The 27,243-nt window shown below is 43.6% G+C and overlaps 1 protein-coding gene across 1 annotated transcript in view; it reads right to left on the bottom strand.

Annotated features, from left to right (window-relative positions):
* Nucleotides 1-27,243, bottom strand: part of RNF150 (ring finger protein 150) — a 379,113-nt gene that overhangs the window by 199,996 nt on the left and 151,874 nt on the right. The window contains exon 2 of the mRNA XM_085641599.1: nucleotides 3,389-3,639. Coding sequence (XP_085497725.1) covers nucleotides 3,389-3,639 — 251 coding nt within the window. The remainder of the gene's footprint in view (nucleotides 1-3,388; nucleotides 3,640-27,243) is intronic.

Genomic DNA, 27,243 nt, shown 5'->3' with positions numbered 1-27,243 from the left:
AAGTCTTTGTTCTAAAGAGGCTTCCAGTTGATCTTCCGTTTGACAGTGGTGGTGGAGTCCATCTGGTTGAGGAGGTTTGGGTCGATGGGCTGAGGATAGAATTTGTTGTAGATCTTGGCTATCTACTGCTCGAAAAAGTTTGAGAGGTCACCACAGAGTGTTTGGGATGGGGTGATGTTGCTGTTGGCTGCGCTGGAGAACTTCTTGACGATGGTAAATAGTTTTTTGCAGTTGTTTGAGATGGCTATGAGCCTGAGGGTTAGGGCCCTTTTCTTTGCAACTATTAGCTTTTTGTGGTAGAGGTTGAGGGCGGCTTTGTACGCAAGACTTGCGGTGGTGTTTTTGTTGAGTCTCTACTTTCTTTCAAGTTTTTTGCATTGGTGTTTGGAACTTCTGAGGTCGTTCATGTACCAGATGGGATGTTTGTTCCTATTGGTGTAAATACAGGGGGTGGTGTAAAGTGGTTGGCGTAGTCAGTGATCCAGTCACTAAAGATTTTAGTGACAACATCGCGTTTCCAGTGTGACAGGGGAGGGGGCTGTTCCTGTATGGTCTTGGTCCATTCTTCTTTGGGTACTGAACCACACTGTCGTAAAGGTGCGCTGCCTTTTGTTTGTTGGGAGCGGGTTTTCGGTAGTGGATGACATGGTGGCCTTACCATATGAGAGGTGTTAAGCAGGTGGTGGTGATCCAGTTGTTGGAGGAGAAGATTGGGTTGAGGTTATGACCCTGCTGTCTGGGTTGGTCTATGGACTAGCTGGGGAAGTCTGAGGTTGATGAGGCTTTCAAGGAGGGCTGTGGAGTTGGGGTCTGTGTTGTCTTCCAGGTGGAAGTTGAGTTCCCTGAGGAGCAGGGCTCAATCAATTTCACTAGACCTGCAGGTCTAGTAACTTGAAACATCTACTTGACCTAACTGCAACGCACCTGACATTTGTCTCTGAATGTCGAGCAAATGTGACATGCGGTCCAGGGGCAGATGGGGGCAGACTGGCTTGCCTTTGGAGTGTAGCAGCACGTCCACTGCGCAGTGGCCTGCATTAAGTAGGTCCTGGGGTGGGCGGTCCTTCGGCAGAGATGGGAGCCGGAGAGCGGAAAACTTGACAGCATCGATGAAAATAGGCAGCAACAAGCTGCAAAGAGCAAGCGAACTGCAGAAAGAAGCAGGCAACAGGCAGTCAGGAGCCCAGGGCCCTGTTCTTTAAGTGTATGGTGCATAATGGGGAGGTCCGAGGTGTGGGGACCCTTTACCATCTTTTCTGACTAATCGTCACTCTACTCAGACAATTTTGTAAAAAGTGGCTTACGGGCCATAGTAAAGGCAGGAGAAAACGTAAGAAGTGCATGAGACAGAACAAAAAAGACGATGGATGGACAACGTGGTGCTTTTACCCCTACTAGAATGTAGTAACACTTGATAACTAGGCCATAATCATTTCCAATAAGGTGCAGACACAAGTCACGGTCATTCATTGTGTCTCACCCTCATTAGATGAGGCTAAAAGAACATGAATTAATGTTAATAAAAATGGCAAGATTTTGTGATGCAGTGTGACTCTGAAATCCACACTAACGTACGTCGTTTTTCTGACACAGACAGGGGTCGCACTTTGTTCCAGTTGATCACAATACAAATTAACAAGACCCGCAGGATGCAAATGTCTTTAAGTTTTCACATCAGGATTTCAAGCACAACCTGAGCTATGTTCTGATGCGTCACGTCCTCTATATAAGGTGTTCTCCTTGTAAATTGTACATAAAAGTTAAGAAACTATAAACAAATAGAATTCAAGCTAACGAATCCTAAATGACGAAATGCCACAATGACGAAAGGTTAGAATGAAGAATAAAATAAAGATTATGGGAAAATCGGTGTTTAAAATTAAGAACATGCATTATGAATTAAAAAGGAGCTGGAGGAGCAGTTAAGGGTGGGATAAGTGTTAAATTTGAGCTAGAGTTTTATTTCACTTAATTCCTGTAGTGTGTTGCATCAGCTTTAAACAAGAAAGAAAAAACTATGAAAATTGGAAGCCCGAGTCAAATTAATGGAAAAAAATATTGATCAGTCCATCACTCTTATTTGTAGTGGGGGAAAAGTTTAAGATATTGCTCCCGGTATATAATTTGTTCATAAACATATACCTAGCTGGATGCAAAGGTGCGGCATACATCTCATCTGTGCTCGCCCATGGGACCGTCAATATAGTCACAATCATCCTTTTTGGCACTTTGTATCCAGAGAGGGAATCTATGCTTATAATCTGCTAGATTTTCAATATTTCACTGCATTAACGGGTCAAATTAATGCCGGTTGGAATTTAAGGTAAATATAAATATTCGTTGAAATTGGCCATTCGCTTCAGAGATATTTATGACGCGCCTAGCCTTTTCACTGGGATTTGCTTAATTTTATGATTATGATGTTACTTTTGGTTAACTCCAACATCGGTGTGATATCACTTTCAGGTAGGTCATTGAATATGTAATTATGTGCGCGTATAATTCTCAAACATGCGATTTCTGGTATGACGTTAGATATGGCACATTTCAACCAGACTCACCGAACTGAAGCAGCAGGATAAATATTTCAAGAGGGGACTAATCTCTGAAAGTGCATAGGGGCTGAATAAGCAACATATTAACCGAGAGGTACGAGGACGTGTATCCTGTTTTAACGAGAAATGTCCGCTATCTCACCACCTCTATGTGGGTATGAGATTATGTTTTTGTCTTGATAAATTTAACAAGAAACCACAGAGTCAATCCAGGCAAAGGGCGGAACAGGATGGAACACCACTAATTAGAGAGTTTGCTTAAAATGCCATACCGTACAGAGAACTAAAGTATGATGTACGCACATTTTGCTGCTTCATATTCCTCAAACAAACTAAAGCATTTTACAGACTGGTATCATGATACTACATAGAAAGGAGGGAACTTAAATGTAAACATTTTGACAATTCAAGGACTTTGTGAGCAATGGATTAAAGTGCAAAGAAACAAGAAATGAGTAATAAAGGGAGAAGTGGAAATGTATCCTGGTGAGGCCATTTTTGCTTTTAATACATGCAAAATTAGTCTGTAAATGACCACTCGGTAATACCACCTTACCTGGAGTACTAATCATCGGACACCAACCAGCCCACCCCACTGTGCATTTTTGTATGAAGCCTACCTTCTCTGCACTTAAACCCCCCCCCCCGCCCCCCCATGCACTGCTGTACCTGTAGCACATCAAGGTCCCTTAGACTGCAGGGATGTGGAGAAAATGAAAGAACTTTCCATTGAGCCTAATCAGTAATCCAACATGGCGGTGGCCGCAGTCGGTGGCAATGGCCTCACCGGCCCGCCCAATGTGACAGTGCATGATCGAGAACGTGATCCTCACCTGGTTCCTGTCCCGCGCGTTGGCGTATCTGAACCTCTGGATGTAGTAGAAGACGAGCCAAGCGAGCGAAATGATCATCAGCACAATGAAGGAAATCGAAACGAACACAACGGAGGTACGGCTGACGTATTTCTGCAGGTTGCGCGTCCCAATAGTTATGTACATCATTACAGTGATATTTCTCTCGAGCAGGCTGGCTATTTCTTTTCCTTTGGGCTCAGGGATCATAATTGCTACAATGTCATCAATACCTGCAGAAAAGAGGGAGAAACAGAAGGAAAGCTAGACTGAATATCGTTCAGCAATATAATAAATGGACATATGAGGTACATTAATGAGTCATATTTTGTGTTCTTTATGGTTACTGTTCCATCGCATTAATTTGTAACCAAACGCAAAATGAAAACCTCCGCCTCAAGATTATGTCCCCCAGAGAAGCATTGTTCATAACTACAGTTTGGAACCGCTTATGGCCAACACCGTGCGTGTAACCTTGAGCCACAAAAATGAGTTGCTGCAGCAGAGTCGTTTGGATATTCCAAGATGAAGGAAAATGAAAAGCTCAATTAACATAACATTATCTCATGCGTGTGGCCGTTTTCCTTTTTTAACTAATACAGGAACACCACACCAAAAAAGAATGTCAGTACTAAAGTAAACAAGACAAGAAGAGGAGGAAAGACTTGGAACTGTTTAAGGTAGGCCATTTGTTATTGCCATCCTTTCGCCTTCAGCGTCCGATTCTTCATATCTACCCATACTTATTTCCACCATTGCCCCCTCACCGTCCAGTGTTTTGAAGCACTGTGAAGTGACTGAAAGATCGGATAATATAATATACCATGCACTTGGTACCTCAAGACTTTCTTTAGTAAGGAAATGTTCCGCTCAAAGAAAGCAAATAACTCAGGGAGTTGGCTGTATCTCAATGAGATTTTAGAAACATTCCAGTATGTTAGAAATTTGAGACAGGCCTAAATAGTACTCTGCTTAGAGAGCATTTAGTAATGTAGTAAGTTGCAACAGACCCCTGCTCCACGCGGCTCACAGGAGCTCTAAATGACAAACTGGAACCCATTCATTTTAGTGGGCATCCTTAAAGCATAGTAAGATATGCATCTTTTGTGCATTTTTAAATACCATTTTCGGTCGTTTGTTAGAGGTTAGCTACGGGGGAGGGGTAAGGAATTTGTTGTTACCTATTACTTTTCGGAATATTACTTCTAATAGGAAATATGTAAATAATGTAGCATATGATGCACAGTGGAAAGGTGTATGCTATAATCACAGACTTGATAGAGTGCAGTTTTCTTCCTCCGATTTAGCTGTTGAAAGAAATATATTATCGTCCCCAGTGTGTTTGTTTTTATGAAACCTTGTAATACAAATATATATAGTTAGTAACACACACGTTAATTACAAAAATGTTCCTAAGTGACTTTGATTAGTAATTAGAATTACTACTCTTAAAGTTTTATTCTCACGCTGTTAGTTTACTTTTTGAAATGGTTGTTGCTACTCTTTTCCTCAATTGTTACTTTACATTAGGTATTAATTAATAATTCCTGATTATAACTATTCGGGGTACTTTAAGTTAGTACCTCCACATCTCCCCTTTCCTTAATTACACTTTTATAAGCATTTTAAAATGATTTGTTTAGTAGTAACTTTTGCTTTGGATAATATTATTGCCCTACACCCTCCTGCCGAGGTCTATAAGGGTATTAGAGTATTCCCTACACTGTAGGTAGAATGATTTTTATCATGTCAAAATATGAAATACAATTATATATCACCAAGCCAAAATATCAGGACCAAAAAAGACTACCAGAAAGTAGAATATCATCAAGGTACGTGTATATAAAGAATCATTTATGGTCATTGGAATGAATGAAAATTGCCCGTTTGCCAGTGATCAAGAGCAGTCATGCTTGAAACGCGTTTGGCTTCAGTGAAGAGAAACGAGGGGAAGCGCTGACGTGACGGCCACCGCCAGCAATTGTGTGCTTTCCCCAGCATGAGTGGCGTCTCCAAGACCTTGGTTTTGTGATATATATATATATATATATATATATATACACACACACACGGAGTTTAGCATTGGAAACCTATGCTTACCCATGTATACTTATAATGACAATATTTTGGTAGTCGATAATATGGCCATGATATATATATAGTATAGTACTGAACAAATTAAAAAAAAATCTGCGTAGTCCTTATTACCTAGGAGATAGTTCATAGTGTTTAATTTTACATAAGGCAGGCATGTGTTCCATCAAGGTAGCATCCTGATCGCCACACCAACCTTAGAAAGCTGGCTGAACGCTGTTGATGAATCAGTGATTGACCAGGACAGTAAATCATAGCACCCTACTCCAAAAGGGCTTCCAGTGGATGGCATTCTATCTGAGTACGCCCCTGCTGCCAGCAGACTGACTGCCTGGCATAACAGGATGTCCGGATGAGGTTGCCAGAGCTTGTGGCCAAGGAACAAAGGGATCAGGCGTGTGGTCCACTGCAAAGTCTTTCTGCTTTCAACTGCTGCAGAGTGTGTCCTCCTCATGCCTGACCACCCGTAAAACCTCAGAGGATGCATTCACTACCCTAGTCTCTGGGAGCGCTTATGTGGTTAAAGCAACAGAATCTATTAATACACTGTGTATATTGCTTTGCTGGCTGGCAAATCCACTGCGGGGAGTGTGGTCTGCATCTGAACAGGACCTATGCAATTAAAGTACTGGATTCACATCATCAGGAGATGGGCATTCTGTTGTCATGTAAGGGAGGCATGTTTTCTACAATCCGAAACAGAATAAACAACTAACTACAAACGCACAACGCTGACTCCGAGTGAGAGAAAAGTAAATCATGTCAGTCATCTAAGCCACTATGACAGAAGACAGGAAGTAGAGTTGTGCAGTTTGTTTCTTATGCAAACGACTGCTTGAGGTAAGAACAAATGGAGGACGTATGTGTGAAGTAAAGGACTGCTATACACATAGAAGGCAAACCTGTTCTGTATTACATGTTCATGAATAAAACTGCTGAATTCACAAATGACAGCTACTGTGTTTGGCCACCAGCCGCCTCAACACGAGTAGTGGGTTGTTCTCAAGGCCACGAGCCAGGAGAAGTGAGATCACAGCCTCTAGAGGGTGCTTCCTGCTGCACATGGAGATTGTTAACTATCACCGGTTAGAAGCACTGCGTCTGCAATAGCAAGGTCACAACAAATTGGCAGCATGCTGTGCTCTACTTCATTAGCAGAGCTGCAGAAGCGCTTGAGATGACCGCCCGGGCGGAGGTGCTTCGCGCCGCAAACCCCTGAGCTGAAAAATAAAACGATAATAAAATTTCATTTATTACAGTTTTATTTTTCAGCAACCCGTCGCAAGCTAAGTGTCAGTTCGGGCCGGGGCCAACACTGTCGAGTGGCTGTGTGCTTTAAAATGCCCATGTCTGTTTGGCCGGCCGTCTTAGGGCGGCCAGCCAGACATGCGCATTTTAACGTACTCTAACCTAGCTGTCTTAGACAGCTGGGTTAGAGAAAGAGCAATGCTCTTAGGAGCTCTGGGAGAGCCTGCTTGATTCAATCCTGGTGCTGCTTTCTTGCTGTGAAAACAGCGCTAGGACTGGGTAGTGCAGTTTCTTGCATCGGGAGCTTCTTGGAAGACACCTGAGGGAGGAGGACGTTGAGCTGCGGAGTTAAGTGAATTTATCAATTTTATTTTGTGCCCTGTGCCCCACTCCCCTGGGTACAAAACAGCCACCACTGTGAAGGAGTCCTTACCGTTTCTTTACTTTCACATGATAGATAAATTGAATGCAGATGTCTTTGTTTTTACTATGGCAAGCACGTTTGCACTAAAGTAATTGTTATGCAGCACAATTTTAAACTTAAGAGCCACAAATGAAACAATTTTACAAGATACATCACATAACGGAACAAAGTTTTCCTTTGTTCTAGGCAACTGAAGGGGCAAGAGCCCTACTACTAAGAGTCTATCTAGCGTAACTGGAAGTCTGAGGCCAAACTGCGGCATGCAGCATACTTCCTTGCATTTCTTCTAATTTCATGTTACTGTCAAATTAATCAAAGCACATACAATTACATTTAAAAAAAGAAACAAAGGGAAAAAAAACACATGTTGGTACTATTCATCCTAAGATCTCTTCAAAACTGATTTGACTCTAATGTTCCAACAAGACATCGCAAACATTCATCTCATCTTTACAATTGCGAGTAAGTGCCTTAAGATGTTTCTTTTATCCAAACCCACAATCAACTGATGGAAACCAAACTATTTAGACTTCCTCCAAACGATTCAGATGTGACTGTACTTCTTCTCCTTACTTAGCATGCTTTAAACACTTGTCAATACAAATACACCATCAGAGGTCCCCACAACAATGGGGATGTCTCTACTGGATGAATATATTGATCACATTTTGGGATGTTCCTTTAAGCTCATATTTCAGCTACTTCATTGTCCTCCCCAGACGATTACTAAGAATTGGCCCTGGTCTGTAGGCCTAAACAAAAGAAGTAACTGCGGCCTGAATTTCTTCCACAATGAGGTTTTATTATACGACACCTAACCCCAGAATAGAAGCACATTCCCTTGCAAAACTCAAGGACTTTGTGGAAATCTTTTCTAATGACACTAGCAACCATTTAGGGATCCAACTTCACTGCTAAGAACACAGTGAAAAAAACAGTTGACCATGGCCCAGGATCCCAATGTAGCACATCACCCTAGTGCAAGAGTAATGACTGGCCTCCCTCATTGTGAGACATTACACAATTTGGCATTTTCTGGCTTTACTTGGACTTGGCTATGGCTCTTCTTTGTCCCAAGAGAACTTTTTAGTGTGGATTTGTTAAATGTTGAGAATAGTTTTGCCATTTACCCTGAAGGTGGGACTTGTGGATACCCTAATTCAGGGATTATGCACACTGAAGTTGAATACTATAACACACATGCTACTGGCAACAAAGCAAATGACCCATGAGCCATTGGGGACAGCCCATCACTCACACAACTGAACCTGGAAGCCATGAAAAAACACGCCTACAGTTACGTATGCAAGAGAATCTGGAGGATCTTCTCCAATACCCGGCTAAAGAGCTTTAAAGAAGTCACAATCCTGAGACCATACGAACACTACAAAACGTTAATCACCCATAACTGATAGAATATTACAAAATAAATATAAAATAACAGCGCATTATCTGACACAGTGAGCAGATTACTTTTAAACTTTTGTAAAGCTATAGCCTGTGTTGAATCGTTTAAAAAGATGACCCATTTCATTGTGATTTGAGGGGCAGAGAGGAGTTGGGTATGGTGCTGCAAGTGAGAGGGTGCAGAAAGGTGGAGGAGCCTCCGTCAATGCTGTCCTCTTTTCTTTTACACAAGAATAAAACGGTTAGAATAAAATCTGTAATTGTTGGACATGATCAAATGGCTCTGTACAAAGTAGCAGGAAATTAAGAATAGGAAAGCTTTCAAGCAGTGATTTGCTATGGTTCACCCAGATTAAAAAATTCCTTCACCTACTTACTTAGAGTATGAAATTATTTTTTTCAGTTTGTTGCAAATCCACTTGCTTTCTAGCATTTGCCTACACACAAAAAGCTATTATGAATAGAGCCGTTTCCAATGTTGAAAAATCTTTACTCCTTACTTGGATCAAGTAGGGTTCAGAGGAATTAAGGGGTAGAGGCTAAAATTAAGAACATACACATATAACTCTTGTGGGCATTGATATATATCAATATCCTACTGGCGGTCGCCAGTAGGTAGTTATAGTTAGGACCATGTTTCAATAGGAAAAGTGATTTTGACTCGCCTAGATCTTTATCATCATTTGACGAATCTTCACAAAAGTTTCCCTGTACGGTGTGCCTGTGATTCTTGTTGGGGCCAAGTAAAAATAAAGGGGGAGGGGGGGAGTGTGTTTCCCATGTTGGAGTTTTGAACATAACTACAGCCCGAACCGCTGGACGGAATTACACCAGATTTGGCAGAAAGCTAGATTTTGTTCTGCAGATTGTGCTTTTTGTAAATCTTGTGTAAATCCTTTTAGTAGTTGATGACAAATTTAAGAGAATAAAGTTAGTGATATCTATGGCCGCGAACACTGCGTGTATAATAACGAGCTCATGCAGGGAAATGCAGAGCTCTGATTGGCTGCCAACACTTAAACCAGGAAGAGTTGACAGCCATCTTGGGACTCTGCTTCAGTAGAGTCCCCAAAAAAAGTAAAAAAAGGGGTCAGGATATTCCTACCCTGACCCTTTTTCTTTCTTTTTGCCTTGGTCTTGGGGTCCCCACCACGGCTTAAAAGCATTCAAAAAACTAAATGCAGTAAATTTGTGCGGAAAATATATATTATGAAAAAAACAAGCACGGGCTCCCTAAGTTTATTTGAAATAACCCCTCAGGTGGGCCAGGTCATGGGGGCATACCATAAAAATAGCAGGGGCACATGGGGCCCCCTCCTAGGGCTTAGGAAACCCCCAGGTACCGCTACCTCCCTGGGACATTACTTTTTATGTATGCGGGGGTGCTCATGCGGCACCTCTGTGCCCCAGGGACCACCACCACCTCCCCGGGGCACTTAAAATATGTATGTGGTGGGCGCACTAGGCCCTCCCGCACCCCGGGGATCGCCACCTTCCCGAAAGCTATGCTGGCAGGGACCGTGGGGCCCTTCATAAATGGGTGTGTAAGTGAGTATATGGGGGAGTGAGTGGGTGTGTCAGTGGCTGTATGGGTGAGTAAATCGGTGTGTGTGTGGTTGTATGGGAGAGTGTGACAGAGGTTGTATGCCCAGTTGATTGTATGAGTATGTGTGTTACTGTGTGTATGTGTAAGTGAGTGGGTGTGTGTATGAGTAACTGTATGAGTGATTGAGTGGGTGTGTGAGTGACTGTACGGGTGAGTGAGTAGGTGTGTGAGCAGCTATATGGGGGACTGATTAACTGTGTGAGTGGCTGCATAGGTGTATGAGTGCATGAGTGCCCCCCCAGTCTGTTTAAAAGAGTCAATGTTTGAAGTGTGATTAATCTTCCAGGGCCTACCTATTGTTCAGCCATTAATGTAATCTGGAAGGAAAGTGAGTACTAGTAATTGTATTATTTTTTGTGGGGGAAAATACAATTACAATCTTCTGTCCATTTTCCTCTTGGAATCTTTCAAACCTTTTCAATTTTATTCCCTGGTTAAAAATAACTATCAAAATATACTGCTCCAATACAGCTAGTTATTTCTGGAGCTTTTCTACACATTTGCCAGTGGCAGCAGTGTCCGTAGAGACTTGCGACGACACATAAGGGTCGAAAGTGCCCTTCTTGGCTTAATCCTTGCACTATTAAATTAGCCCTTTGACAATAATGAGTCTTTGCTGTGCATTCTAAACTTCAAGAAATCAAACACATGGAACTCTGATGGGTAAATACTGGTGCACGTTAGTCACTTGTGCCAGATACCAACTTCGGAATAGAAATTCTCTTGATGGGCTTTACCTAGGCTCATTAACCAGAGCTAGTAGCCTTACTAAGGTGTCTCCAAAGGAGTAGAGGTCACCACTGCGTACTGTAAGAACACAACACTGCCAGAAACCGCTTTCGAGGACACGCTCACAAAACAAGTGTCAACTCGCAGCTGCCAAGAACAAAGCGGGTTCTCCATCTCTCAAAAGCAGGGTCTGGTTACAGCCAGCACAACTTGCTGCCTTGGCCCGAATGCCACGTGCACGGTCGCGCACCCCGTGGAATGGAAATGGAAATTCCATCGCCTCTATATTTAGCTCTTGAAAGCTCTTCTTCAGTTTACACGCGGTCGACAATTTTCTACAAGCAGTTGTTTTTCGCTGGCTCATGCTATTAGGGGCTTCCCCTTACATCTTACCTCCCACAAACCACCTGTGCTGCACGCAAACAACAGAAAGCAGCTATTACAGAACCTTGTCTGTGGAATGGGCCTCTGGGGCAAGAGGCCTTGGGAGCTACAACGCTCTGCAAGTGACACAGGCACAGTGCATGCGATGGGGACATGTTTAAGTGAGTCAGTTGTTTGGGCGGCATCAGGCAATTCAATGCCACAGAAAGTAAGCCTGTTTCCTAGCGATCTGTGTGTGATCTTGTGCAGACAGTCTACAATACTCTTGGTAAGCTGTGATGCGTCCTGGTGTTGCATCATGTTGTGGACATCGTTGTGTCAGTACACCAGCAGGTGAAGCATCTCTCAGTGTTGTGCATTACACACAAACCTCACCATCTACAGCAGCTCCAACTAGCACTCCCTCTCCCTCAGGGCATCTTGGTTCACAACATCTACCCCTGTTTTAAGAGCTGTGTTGCGAGAATCCTCTTGTCTGACCTCCTCGTCACACTTCTGCTAGGGAGGCCATGACGAGGCCGGCTCCTCGACCCAAGCCTCCCGCAGAATGGCTGCTGTAGATCGATGCCCAGAGGGTGCTGCGGTGATGAGTTAAATGCAAAAAAACAGCTGATGGACAGAATGCAGAACAATGTCATACATTCACTCCTGTACAGAGAGATCTGCGCCTAAATCCATAGTTTTTTTTGCACACCATGCCATTCCAGTTTGAACCCAGCCATATGCAAATCAGTCTTGACCCTGTGCCTCATGGGAACAGTCCAGCCCGAACTGCCAAGCCAGGTCCTCCCTGGACTGGAAACAAGCATCCTAGGACCGGTTTCGGTGTTTCACCCCTCTTCAGCCAGGATAGCTTGATTCCAGTGGCATGGAGAGCACGGGACCCATGGCTGGGCATACCCGTCCCACTCAGGGTGACAAATGCAAAAACAACAGTTGATCGACAGAATGCAGAACAATGTCATAAATTCACCCCAGTACAGAGATCTGGGCCTAAATCCATCGTATTTTTTTGTCTCACCATGCCATTCCAGTTTGAACCCAGCCATATGCAAATCAGTCTTGACCCTGTGCCTCATGGGAACAGTCCAGCCCGAACTGCCAAGCCAGGTCCTCCCTGGACTGGCAACAAGCATCCTAGGACCGGTTGCGGAGTTTCACCCCTCTTCAGCCTCTTCAGCTTGTTTTGTTCTGCATTCCGTCCATCAATTGTGTTTTTTTTTGCTTTCTCGCCCCAAGTGCGCCGGGTATGCCTAGACGGAGGTCCTGGGATCACTGTGCCACTGGATTCAAGCTATCCTGGCTGAAGAGGGGTGAAACCCCAAAATCGGTCCTAGAATGCTTGTTTCCGGTCCAGGGAGGACCTGGCTTGGCAGTTCGGGCTGGACTGTTCCAATGAGGCACAGGGTCAAGACTGATTTGCATATGGCCAAGTCTAAACTGGGGTGGCGTGGTGAGCAAAAGAATGATGGATTTAACCCAGATCTCTTGACTGGGGGAGAATGTTTTGTTTTGTTCTGCATTCCGTCCTTCAATTGTGTGTCTTTTGCGGTGATGGGTTAAGCCGCGCATGACACATCATCGAAGGCTTGGTCACATGAGGAAAGTTTGTACTGAGAGGCCACCGTACTGATTACCTCTTCTGGGGCCAACGGGGTGGGAAAGGAGGGCCGTAGCCTGAGAAGGATTCCTGGTGGCCAGTCAGAGAGAAGGACTACATTCTAAGATGACATAATAGAATGGGGGACGGCACAGGCAAGTACATCAAATAGCAGTGGTCCTTACTGGACTCGCACACAGCTGCGGTGTTTCAAAGACACTGTTCCACTGTGCCTTTCAGATCCGCTCAAGATAGGATGGCAAACGGATTCAGACTAAAATTGTATTTTACCTTCTGTTGCCTGCTTCAGTGCTCAGTATCGTCACAGTACCTGCCCATTTAATGCACTGCCTGCTTGTGCACGAGGCACACTTCCACATGTGCACAACTGCAGCATGTAAACATTAAAAACACAATTATGGAAATTGGCCCTTAGACACCAGCAATTACTGTAAACACAACATTAATGGGCAGCCGAGCGATGTGCCATTAACGCTAGGCAGTTCAACAAAGCAGGTGGTGGCTTGATAATGTGCTCACGATTCACCAATGCCTGCGTGCCACTGAACATGGAACGCTTACAGCGGCTTTTTTACTCGACAGAATCAGTACAGAATAATTACCCTACACTAAAATATAGAAACCTATATGTGAATCTTCTATGAAACCCTGTCACGAGAACACAAAGATGAGACATCTCTAAAAATCCCCCACAGAAATCCTCAAAGCTCCGGACAGAACCTCCCCTCGCTCCCAGTTTGAATCTCATAATTCCACCCTTCGGGCTAACCTCGGCCATAAATAAGCTTTAACATTTTAAAGGTTAACAATCTCATCCTAACAAAGCTAGATATGTGTTTGAAAACCGCTGTATCCATCTAATCACACTAACATATTTCCGGCCTCCCCATGTTACTCTGGATTATCCCATCTGGAGGATGTGGGCTCCTGGGCCCTGGTTCGCCGCTGTCTTGGTTCATGGGCTTGAGTGTCTTGGCAGACATTTACTTTATCCGCATCCGACCACAACATTTCTTCACAAATGCCAGATTACGAACACTTAACTTTATTCTTCCAAATTGAAACTGCCGATCTTGCAATCTAAAAGATCTACAAAACTCTTGAAAAATAGAGACAATCCCAACAATTCCTAAAGTTCAGGAATCCAAACGTGCTAGTGAAGGTTTGCAACCTCTCTACTGGTATCAGAGAATTCTTCACATATCCTCTGTATTTCCTATTTGACTCCCTGTAACATTGATCATTATGTAAAAAGATGCTTGGAGTCAATGACTCGAATGTTATTTTAGAAAAATAAGGACCAAAGCGGACAACTCGATTTGGTCACCTGCTGTACAAATAAGCATCATAAATGTTTTTATAACTGCCTTTGAACCATCATTTAAATACAGAATGATTAGACCACATCTCACAGTAAAATCATTGACAAGAAATTATAATTTGCATGTTGAATGATTTTCTCAGCATCATCACAAGAACCATGACATCCTTTGTTAACTTGCAGTTCTTGTTGTTTTATTAATTTTAGGTTAAATGGAGGACCCTGTTTACTAACAAGATTACCAATCCTAGTAAAGCATATTGGTGGTAAGCCAATCAGTATAATACCCTGCAAAAAGAACACCTGCGCCATAGACTAGCAGATGTATTGCTAGTAGGGTGAAACCGGGAATATTCTAGGTCCCTGGCCTGAACTGCTTGGCTTCTCTACAATGCTTTCATAAGGAGTCAAACGACTACACTGTGCAATACAACTTATAAATTGAATATTGTTATAGTTCCCAGAATAAAAAACATAAGTAGAAAGTTAACATAGATCAGCAGAAAATAATTTCACAATATTTTCCATAGCATTTTAGATAAAAACCAATCGGAAAAGCACACAGTTACACATGTGGAATCAAAATATGGTTGAGGAACTTCAAAGATTAAAGGAATAGAAAATCTAGTGGACATCTTTATTATTGATATATAATTAAGAGTATCAAACAAGGACCTGTAAACTATGACCAACAATAAAGTTCATACTAACATTGGAGACTTATACCGTAGAGTTTCCGTTATGTCCCACAAGGAGACATTTACGGGTTACACGACAGCCAAAGGATAAATATTAAAAGTCTTTTTTATCTCTTGAGGAATATACTTGAACCAGCTAAGGTCCTCCTTAGTTACAGATTTCGAGTTGCAATTTGACCCACAGTGCGCGTGATGTGGTCTTCATCAGGACAGGGTTATGAGTAGTTTACGGCCTATAAAAACATATTGATGATGAACTAGGGAACTAATGTGAATGTGATGTGTTGTTAGTATGTCTGCAAACGGTGCGTGTCTGGCGTCCGTGTTTTTTAAAGGCTACAGGATTAATTCAGGGAGGAACTTCCTGGCAACAGAACAACATATGGAATGGATAAACAGCAGCCTTGGTAACTAAGAAATCTTCAACCATATGGGTTTTGATGGTTTTGTACCCAATTTTTGATGCATTTCTTTAGTGCTTTATAAGTTTGATATGCATAAGATTGCCAAGGCGAAGTATATCCTACGTGCAATGTTGTCACCTGCATGATTTCTTTTTTAATGAGCATGGTAGTTTCTTGAAATATCATTACATAGGCTAACATTTCTTCCTTCAGCTTAACAGTTTTAGATTGTATAGATTTTCTTGGTGATCACCAAGGAAGGAGTATTAGCCTGTATAACGATTACACCAGCTTGTTTGGAAGGTGCAGGTATTACTGACAAATGTCGAGTCTCCAGCAGGTTCTAGGCAAGGGTACCATTTGGAGATGGGTTGGGATAGCTATTGGTACATGGAAGTTGCTGCTTTTGACTCTTTTGCATTGCTTGGCAACGCCTGTGTTGCAACAAATCTGACTTCTGGTCGTTTCAAACTAAGTCCACCATTAGTTTTGGTTTGTGCTAGTTCGTAGGGGTTGTGTCCTTTACGGCTAATGGCATAGTTTTGCTTTAAGTTTTGAATGAACGTAGCGTGAACATTGTGTGACCCCACTTCCTACAAAGATGGTGGGTGTGTTGGGGTGAGCATGTGTCACTGTTCCAGCTGTGTGTCAGTCTGTCTGAATTTGCACTTTTGCTATCCACATTTACTTGGTGAAATGGCACCACTGGGTGCAATTTAAATTCTATTGCAGTTCATGTTCACAGACCTGGTTTTATTTTCAGCTTGCATCTCTGAATTCTTATTCCCCAGATGAGTAGGCCCTACAGGTTACACTACATCATCGCCTACTGCGAAACACATCAGCAGAAATCCTGACCGATTATGGTCAGGCTCAGAAACATTGGCTCAAATGAACAGCAAGAGAGAGTAGCAGACTGCTACTGCCAGGTCCCATTTTCAAGTGATAAATAGGAAAGGTCTTCTAAAGCCATACAAACTGCTTCCACTCAGCAGACCCTGGCCGGTCCTCAATGTACTGTTCCTTCTGTCTTCTGACTGCTTTAAATAGGTCAGCTGCACATACATACACAGTGATTATGGAACCAACATTTATATTTTTGTTTTGCAATTTGGCTGTGCCAGGCCACCTCCTGTTACTTTTATAAACCGGTCAAATAAGCTTTGCAATTACACAGTCTCTCCTATGACTCACTCACTTGCTCTCTGGCTGCCCCAGCAGACCTGCTCGAAGACTGTTTTATGTTACGCTTTCAAAACAAAAGAGCAGCCAAGAGAACATATAATGGGGCTATCTTTAGCTATTGATTCCGAGAATGTCTTTCTCCTTCAACCAGCATACGGTGAAATGGCTGCCCAAAACCGTACCCTGTTTCTACAATCTGAAAGGTAAGTCCTGTGAATGTCAGTTTTTTTTTTTTTTTGATAATCAACTTTATTGAGTTTTAAAACAATGACACGATGATTCATGGCATAGTAATGTATGGTACATCCACACCCATCATACGGTTATCAGAGAGCAGCCCCAATTTCTTTACAGCATGACAGATAAAGGACCGGATGTGAGGAAAACAGTAGAGACAATTACATATTTCCTTTAGCCTACTAGACCCAGCCATTTACCCCCATACTCAATCATATTTAGTCAGACCTCTTGCCTCATATACAGGTTTTTCTTGCATTGCGCACCAATCCAGCCCTCTGCACCAGTGTGACACCTTGGAGGATTGGGGGGTCATGCCATCTGGCCACTATGTCTCATTTCCCCACCATGGTAGCCGTACCCAGAAATGCTCTGTCCGCCTAAGAACCTCCCAAGCCCTCCAAGACCCCCAAGATAAGGGCCAGGAGAGTGAATGGGACCTCCCATCCTAGAACCACATTGATCTTGTTAACTACGTCCATCCAATATTTGCTAGAGCAGTGCAGGACCAACTCGTGATAAAAGTCAGCAGGGGTTTCTCCACACTGCGGGCAGCTTGGTGTCAGAAAGAAACCAGGGCAATGCAGTCTGACCGGGGTGAGATAAGCGCAGTGGAGATAGTAGGTTTGGATCGGTCTCAACCTGGATGAGATGGTGATCACTCACGGGGACATAGGGCGCCCCGCTAGTCTTCGTATTAAAAGGGACCTATCCACCGCTCCTAAAAAAATTGTAGTTGTTCAAGGGTAGTCAGAGATTTATTAATAAGAGAGTGGTAGATCTAGAACACTCCTCCGAATGTCAGTTTCTTAAGCAAGAATTTGAGGATACTTATAGGTACTCAAGAAATGCACACAGGTACAACCCAGGTTACTAGCAACTTGAACTGTGATCAGGTAAGCTTTTGTTGTTAAGACTTAAAATAAGCTACGTGCGTATTCTGTCACAGTCACTGAAAACAGCTGGGCAACAAGATTATAGGAATTCAGCTTAATAGCCTGGGCGTAAACTTCCCGCAACCAATCTTTTAATTTCCTATTTATGGATTTTGAAGAAATCTCATGTGGAGGTCACTTAAACTTGATATCGATCTATTTTGATCGTCTGGATCCGACAGGTCATGTATGAATGGGGGAATCAAAGTGGGGGAAGTTGCGTATCTGGTGTCTCTATACGCAGATGACACCCTCTTCTATCTTACGGCCCCTCCAGAGGTCCCTCCTCCTCCTATTACACTATTTGGTTGTCTTTGGGGAGCTAACAGGTCTTATAATTAAGCATAGATAAGCGCTGGTGTTCCCATTGAGCACCTTGGGTACTCATGCACCGCCCACACTGCCGGATTCGCCCCAGCACCGCAAGAATGATCAGTTACGCTGCCTAGGGGTTATGGTGGCACACACGCTACAGAAACACATGCGGTATAACATTGAGAGGGTTACTGATGGCCTGAGGTCCTCTGTTCACTTTTGGAACACCACAGATGGTGTTTTTACCTTGTTGCCTGTATGCTATGAAACACTCGTTTGACACTCTTCCCCATGCAGACTTTCGGGGATTTCACTACCTACTTACTACTTTGAAATGGACGGAGGCATGAGTAGACCAGCAAGAGACTTACTATTTTTGCCAATGGCAGAGGGGGGACTGATGGTCCCCTATCTTGATTTATACTACTTGACCTCTCAGATTCAGCATGCTGCACCCTTGTTCTACGAGGGGGGTAACTGGGAGAAATAGCTCTTAGGAGACGAGACGTAAGATTCCTCTCTCCTGCAACTGCTGATGGTGGATAATTTGGTTTCCAGCACTGGTGCCGTATCTTATCAGACAAACGGCTTCTCTGTGGGAATGCACTGTCAAAGTGGTGCTGGGAAGGGCCCCTTTCGCTAGTGATTTTTATTTGGGGGGTGGGGGTCGATCTACCAGCATTCAGAGTCCTGGCTGGGTCAGTGGATGTAACTGCCAGGAGGAAGGGTGGTTATGAGACTTATTTCCCTACGAGGTGTATCTTACCTTTGAGGCAGCATGATATTGCTATGTTGGAGTTCGGTGAGGACCGCCACTTGGTCTCCCAATTATACAGAGTCATGACAACCAACTGTGCGCGCATCCCATGCCCTGCCTGGGTAGCATGCAATGACATATTGGGGATCCAACTGGAGAATGCGAAATGGACTAGGGTATGTGCACTAGTGCAGTCCTTTTCCTGTAATGCTATGTTTAAGCTTATCCATTTCAATTTTCTGCCCCGCACATCAATTACACCAATGCTTCTACATAAAATGGATCTCAGTAAGCCCCATAGATACCCCAGATGTGAGGCTCCTGCGGCATCCTTTTTGCATCTGCCATGGAATTGCCAAGGGATGCATTCTTTTTGGATGGCTGTTGTGGAGCATGTGGCTGCCGTGGTGAGAATGCCAGTCGCGGTACACCCTGCTGTTTTTGCCTGTTGGTCGAAATCTGTCCGACTGGAGGGCTGAAAAACGGAATTTAAGTTTTAACATTTACTGTTGGTACTGGCTAAACGGCGGGTGGCGATTACTTGGATTGATCAGACGGGTCCTAATGTGGAGAGATGGGCGATGGATGTGACTGAATGTGGGGTGGCTGAGGAATGAGGACGTGCGATTGCAACAATAATAGACATGATAAAAGGGTGGCGGAGGATATGGGCGATTGGGCTGAACTCCTGGCCTAATTTGTAGACCCGGAGGGCACTCCGGTACGGTCTCCAACCAAAGATGCTGACTCCATGATTAATGGCCGCATTCTTAGTGGTGGAGGAGTTCAATGTGCTTGTTACACTTCTGCTTAATGTTTGACATGAACTGTACTGAACGTACCTCTATGGTTGGAGGATGGCTATTGTTTCTGTAATTGTTGCTATTTTATTTATTGACAAAACTAATAAATAAAGTCTATAATCCTTTTTTTCCACCAAAGCCACAAGTTTTGCACACGCCGGGTGCATCAAGAACAATACCCCTTTATGAAAGTAGCGCCAGGATGACCATTAGTAGTGCATTAAGTTTCAACAGGTTTCTTGGCTAGGATGGCCTCACAACCCTAAAGCCTGAGAAACTGAAGAGAACTGACCTCTGAGATATAGTAACTGATCCACCTCCAGCACCAACTGAACTCTGATCTTTTAATTCCAATCACTTGAACCTACTAGATCCTGCCTGTTACCTCATCCCCCACCCAACACTAGGAAAAAGGGGGCAGAGGTCGATGGAATCTGTCAGTAACAGAACTATTGACTACTGGTTACGGGTAAATGGAAAAGACGCTTGATAGAGGGTTAAGCCCCAAAACCAGAAAGGTGTCCTTGCTTAATAGGCCACTCTGCAGAAGTTTAGAAGTTTCCTATAAAAGGTGGCCAACTTAGGGTAGAAGGGAAACACCGATTTCCCAGCCTTCTCAGGATGCTTGACAAGGTCTTCCAAACAGGGATTACAGTTTTTTTCTCCAAGGGCATCTTCAGGAGGATCCCTTCTTCGAAAGCTTCGGCCTTCATATATGATGACAAAAACAGCTTGAGAGGTAGCACAGCAAATTAAACATCTACACAGGTGGCCCTACTTCAGTCGAAGGCAACACCTGAAATTAAACAGATCTGCTTCTCTATGATCTAAAGTATGTTAGGGCAGTCTACGCTTTCTCAAAGGGCTTTCAACGAAGTCTAGAAGTCCCTCATCCAGCACTGAGATGTGTAATAGATATACATCCATACCCTAAAAACAAAGAAGAAGTGCAATTCCATGAGTGCTCCAGAATGACCATGTGCCTCATTTCCCCTTGACAGAGAATAGAAAGGTGGGGGAATGATAGCAGTTGCCAGACATCAACTTTCAACTTGTAACGTTGGAAAACATTTACAGAATTTACCCTAGAAATAATAAAAATGGATGGTTATGCGATTTTGTTTTTTATTGTGGACCAATCAATGTCCAAAATGCGTAACTACTCAACAATGTGCAGGGTAGAACTTCCCTTTTAAGAAGTCTACAGTAATCTAAATTAATAATAATCTGATCTCGAGCATGTCTTGTCTTCACACCAGTACTAAACCATAAAGCAATGAATTGTTACAGTATTAGTTCAGTGACAAGGAAAGAACACTATGTGATCATAAGAAGTTCTCCTTCTGCAAGATTGTGTAATTTCTCAAGGTTCAACTACATTGACATTATACCATTACAGTTATAATCCTGTACACTGCACACAAACTATTATTGTTTATGTATTTAAGATTAGGGCACAGGCCTAGACAATGTATGTTAAATATTCCCAAAAGATACACAAATGATAGACGGAATGCAAAACAAATCAAAACATTCACCCCCCAGTCAAGTGATCAGAGTTAAATCCATTGTTCTTTTGCTCACCATGCCACCCCAGTTTAGACAAAGCCATATGCAAATCAGTCTTGACCCTGTGCCTCATGGGAACAGCCCAGCCCGAACTGCCAAGCCAGTTCCTCCCTGGACCAGAAACAAGCATCCTAGGACTGGTTTCGGGGTTTCACCCCTCATCAGCCAGACTATCTGTAATACAGTGGCACAGTAAGCCCGGGACCCACGTCTGGGCATACACACTTAGGGTGAGAAAGAAAAAGACGCACAAATGATGGACAGAATGCAAAACAAATCAAAACATTCACCCCCAGTCAAGAGATCTGAGTTAAATCCATTGTTCTTTTGCTCACCATGCCACCCCAGTTTAGACCCAGCCATATGCAAATCAGTTTTGACCCTGTGCCTCATGGGAATAGTCCAGCCTGGCAGGTCAAGCTGGACTGTTTCTCACTGGGTGCAGGGTCAAGACTGACTTGCACATGGCTGGGTTCAAACTGGAATGGCATGGGGAGCAAAAAAATGATAGTTTTAGGCCCTGATCTATGTACTGGGGTGAATGTATGACATTGTTCTGCATTCTGTCCATCAATAATTCATTTTGCATTTGTCACCCGGAGTGGGATGGGCATGCCCAGACGTGGGTCCCGTGTTCTCCATGCCACTGGAGTCAAACTATCCTGGCTAATGACGGGTGAAACCCCGAAACCAGTCCTAGGATGCTTGTTTCCAGTCCAGGGAGGACCTGGCCTGGCAATTCGGGCTGGACTGTTACCATGGGGTGCAGGGTCAGGACTGATTTGCATATGGCTGGGTTCAAACTGGAATGGCATGGGGAGCAAAAAAACGAGGGCTTTAGGCCCAGACCTCTGTACTGGGGTGAATGAATGACATTGTTCTGCATTCTGTCCATCAATTATTCTTTTTGCATTTGTTATCTATGTCCGGAATAATTATGCATGGTACATCATTTAGGAGTACTTGGGGCTGTGGAATATAAGCAGTATTCAGTTTCTTATCTTTTCTGGGCTTTCAGTCTACAGATAGAGAAGCAAGGGCACCAGTAAGAAAGTCCCAGCCTCTCAGGTAGTCCTTTAATGTTCAGATACGTACTGTTTGCACTTTTCTTCTAAACATTTGTTGTTGATTTTATGTAGGTACTGACCCCTGAGAGTAGGCAAGAACTATAGGAGCTGACACAGACTCTGAGAAGTGCCCCAATCAGGGAAGACACGACATTCGTAGTATACCCAAACTGGCCATTGTTCAACACAAAGAGGTTGCAGTGGTTACCCACATACTGCCTATGCAAGGTTACAGAGGTAAAGGGCCTTTAACAACTTGTATAGCTCAAGAAGGAAGGGCAAGCAGGCTGTTTGAACATTTCACCCACTGAGGGTAGAAGGTTTTACATTGAAAAGGGATAAACACAGAGAAACACTGGAATGTTGGAAGAGAAAACAGGTCAGCCATTATTAGCCCTGAACCAATTCATTTTCTTCAATGATTCAATGTTCTAATATAGCCTTATAGCCGCTGTAGCAGGTTAAACCGGCCATTAAAGGCCCGCACCAGCGTGGCCTTTAACAAGGTAGCGGGACTTTAATGGCCGGTAAAGCCTACCTACGAAGGGCTATAAGGCTATTGGAACATTCTGCCACTAGAGGGCAGAATGTTCTAACAAATAAACAAAGGCCTCTCGGAGTCCTAGGGGGTTTAAATGCCCTCGGGCTCCAAGAAGCCTTTGTAATACAACATTGGAATATTGCTTTGCGGGCTTTTACCGGCCCGTAGAAGCTCAGAGCACTCTATTGTATTCAATGGAGAGCGCCACGTTCCAATGTTCTAATAAATCTTAAGGCTCAAGAAATAGGTGATAGAAAAACTATACTATAAAACAGGAGCTTAAGATCAACTGAGTGCAAGGGCTGACAGGGAGGTTTTACAAGAGGTTGGAGTTCAGAGGATCACTACGAGCAGAAGCAATCGAGTAATTTGTTACCAGCCTCGAGGACACATTGAAGGTAAGGCAGGCAATAAGTAAAGTGGTATTTCAAATACAGGTACCCTATGTATATAGGGAAATTATTCCACCACATTCTATTATGAAGTGGAGCTTTGTTTCATGTGCAAGAGATATGTCACTAGCACTTGTTTTAGCAAATTTACATACAAATATTTTTCAGCTCTCTTTAATGCAGATATTGGATTGCTGATGCATAAAATGCCTACATATATTCAAAGTGCAAATGAACCATCAGAGCTAGATTAAGAAAAGTCATGAGAAACCTATGGTACTTCTTTTCAGAGTGTGGGAGAAATGAACAGTCGCCAAACAATCTTTGAGAAATGTTAGGAGATGGTGAGTGAGACAACAAGGATAACAGAAAAGGGAAAACAATTGACCTGGAAATCACTCTTGGAAATTTACTAATGTCAACTGATTAGACCGATTAGAACATTTAACTAAGGACCCATTTGCTCTCATGCGCAGTTCTCCCACATTCATTTGCCAATTCCAAGCCACATGTGAACCCAAATTACCAGGGTCTTCACTGCACACACGCCACTCCATATCTCAGACCCAAGCTCTGTATAGTAGTGCTGCTCTTTTGGTATGTTCGAGAATCTTGAGCGGTGGGCTTGTATATTTCTCAAATGATATGTGTAGGTTCTCATTTGTTTGTGTTAGGTTTTTGATTCTAATCAGTGTAAAGCCATTTAGGGAGCGTGGAAGGTAAAATGTATTTGAATATGTTTTTTCGTTTATGTAAAAGCCAAGTGTTGCAGCTTTTAGTCCTAGAGACAAAGTCAACTGGAAAATATTGACCTTCTAGCTTCCTTGGTTAAGCAGAAGTCCTACCCGCCCTGCTTAGTCAGTTCTTCTTTCGGGAGATAAAAATTGCGCATTCTAAGACATCTGTAAAAATGTGTAACTTATTAAAATTTGTTTCTAAATGCGAGGCACAGGTGGTGACGGGTGGTTTCTGGTATCTGGGAATCTTCGTCACGACTAACCAAGAACTCTTTATTTCTAAAAATCTACATCCCCCTCTATACCCCGCTGAAGAAACACCCTCTGACAGGTCCGACTGCTCTTACGATTCAAATTTGGCATTCTACACTAGGTGCGATGGAGTGGAAGAATAGAATCACGCCGGCAACACCCTTGGGGGAATCGGACTTCCTTGGCAACCTGGGTGAGAGACAGGGGTTTGATAAGTGGAACCTGTTGGGCATCTCGACAGTGGGAGCTCCTGGAATCCTAACATATAAGAAACTAGTAAATCATGTCCCAGATATGTTAATCCACTTATAGGAGAAATCCCAGACATGCAGGAAGAGGACTGGCCTAAAGCACTTGCTTCTCCCCAGGAGGTGGTTATCAGAGCCCCCTTACGCCTGGTGCAACACTAAATCCTCCATAGGGCCTACATCTCATGCACTACGTTGGTTAAAATGGGGAAGCAAACAGAAGCTCTCTGTCGCAGGAGCTGCAGACTGGAAGGCACTTTCTTTCATAGAATATGGCCCTGCCCTAAAATCCAAGCTTATAAAGTATCAATAATCCAGTGTTTGAATGATTTATATGGGATTGAGCTAATCATGTCGGCAAAATGTCTACTCAATTTGTGGGAGGCGATGGACCTGGGGAGAGGGGAATAAACTGGAGTGACTCTAGCACTAATGATTACCAAAGAAATATAGCACAGGCGTGTGGGTCAGATAGGACTATGTCGCTGAATGACTGGAAAAGGGACATGGACTGGTGCATGGTGGAGTAAAAAACTGTCTATACCAACAGAGGATGCCCCCAGAAATGGGGGAAGGTGTGGAACAAGTAGAATGAGTAGAGAGGCAACCCATGTACTGCCCCAACAGCCCAGATGAGGCGGGAGAACATACGTGAGGCAACTGAATAATAAGGGAATAATGAGATAAGCAAAATTTACAGTGATGATATAAGCGATGTCATATTTACCAATGATGTAACCATGAGGTGTGACAGTGCATTGGTCATGTGGTGAATGTAATTACCTTGTTGTTTCTGAGATAAAAAGAGAGATTTGGAATATAATTGTTTACATGAGCATAGTTCTTAAAAAGCAATAGGATATCTCTAGCCATGCGGTTTGTGGTCAGAAACAAATCAATAATTGCAATAAGTGGTATATTAAAAGCATTAACTTTTCCTTCGACAGTGCACTCCAACGAATTGCAGATATCGTGTAAGTGTCTCTCCGGTGTTTTATCAGTTCTATGCGGGAGAGAGTGCTTTGCATGGATGTTGCTTTTGCCACCTTGTTGTGTACCAGTTATCCGTGCGACACAAGCTGGCACTGCGCCTTTTGTGCCAACAAGAGCCAAAACGATTACGATTGCCAATGGTTGTTATTGATATCTGTGGGAGCTGTAAACGAAAATCAGGGAACTGTTGTACTGTGGATCACAAACAGCCGTGAGGTGATAGGGCCCTTCTGCTGGAGCAAATACAATCTAGACTCCAAGCTTACAAGGATGAGGCAGGCAGAGAAATACACTTCTGCAGCAAATACACAAGGGCACGGATATATGGGAAGGGATAGCGCCCTGGGCACACTCTGGCATCTCTGATCAAATCGAAAAGGGCTGCGGCCAATGTCAGTAGGCTATGAATGGCAGGAGAGCCAACGCATATGGCTCGTGCAGCAAACTGCACGCCTTTTACGGATTTCTAAAAGCAGTTCTACAAATCCACATCGGTGGCGTCTCCACGAGACATTCACGCGTTTTGGATGATGTGCGCTTGGCATGGCTGGCTCCTGACCAGCGGGACGCACTCTGCCAGCCAATTACGGTAGAGAAGATCAGGGAGACATTGTAATGTAGTGTAATTGAATTTATATAGCGCTTACGCTGACAAGGCATCGAATCGCTTTTTAGGCGAGTAGCACGCTACTCCCCAACCCATAAATGATTAGTGGTGAAGCAGTATAGTGAAAATATGAAAGTAATTTGAGTGGTGGACATGTTAGTCAGCTATTTGGATTGAGAAAGATAGTGGGGGGCTAGAAGAGGTAAAAATAATTGTATTTATATAGCGCTTGCTACCCATGATGGAGTGTTGAAGAGCTTTTTCGGCGAGTAGCACGCTTCAAGTAAAAAATGATGAAAGCCTTCCTGCCGAACTCTATAAAGCCTATGCAGAGGCATTCATTCCAATGCTCATGGCAGAATACGAGGAGGTGTTCCAAAAGGGCCGATTTCTGATACAATGGTGGAGGCAGTCGTTATAGCACTCCTAAAAAGTGGGAAACAAGCGGAGAGGCAATTCTTATAGGTCCTTGTCCCTTATTAATGTGGATTGCAAGATTCTCACGAAGCTACTAGCCTCTACTGGTGTGTCTGCACCAGGTAGGGTTTATTCCAGGCCGATCTATGGCAGAGAACCTGCACACTCTCTTCGCAGTCATGCCACCAACCGGACCCGGAACTGGATGTGGAGGCAGTATTCTTAGATGCCGAAAAGGCTTTCCATTACATTGAATGACCCTTCCTGCACACGGTCCTAGAGGATGGGAGTGGGGACAATGAATCAAGATGATCTACAACTCACCCAGGGTTAAGGGTCAATGACCTATTGGTGCCATCTGAGATTCCAAGAGGGAAGCGGCAGGAGTGCCCTCTATCCCAGCACCTCTTTGCCTTTATGATGGAGCCCCTGGCCTACCTCCTTCGAAAACAACACCATCAGCGAGGGATTAAATTTGTAAATTTGTTCCAAAATATTCCTCTACCCTCCGAAAGGTGTTCTTTGCCCACTTACAATCGTTGATGATCAAATTGGCTTGGGTAGGAAAACAGTCATGCATTAGCTGGGGTAGACTGCAGAATTGTACTACTTTGTAGCACAGGCCCGCTGCGCTCATTTTTTAATACATAACCAGTGATGGACTCCACACATGGACAGGCAGAACTGGCCCCAGTCCAGGCGAGCCTATACACTAGGCCACACCGCCCGGACCGCAGGATTCATATGGTTCATTGAATGTGGTGGGCTATCACACACTTGGTGGAACTTGGGGGGTATAGCAGACTTAGTATTCGTCCTGGGCTGAAATCACGTGTTACTTATATG

The sequence above is a fragment of the Triturus cristatus genome, chromosome 2_2 (assembly GCF_964204655.1).
Source record: "Triturus cristatus chromosome 2_2, aTriCri1.1, whole genome shotgun sequence".
NCBI classification, from domain to species: domain Eukaryota; kingdom Metazoa; phylum Chordata; class Amphibia; order Caudata; family Salamandridae; genus Triturus; species Triturus cristatus.
Note: the sequence above shows the minus strand (reverse complement) of the source record. Positions and strands in the feature narration are given on the sequence as shown.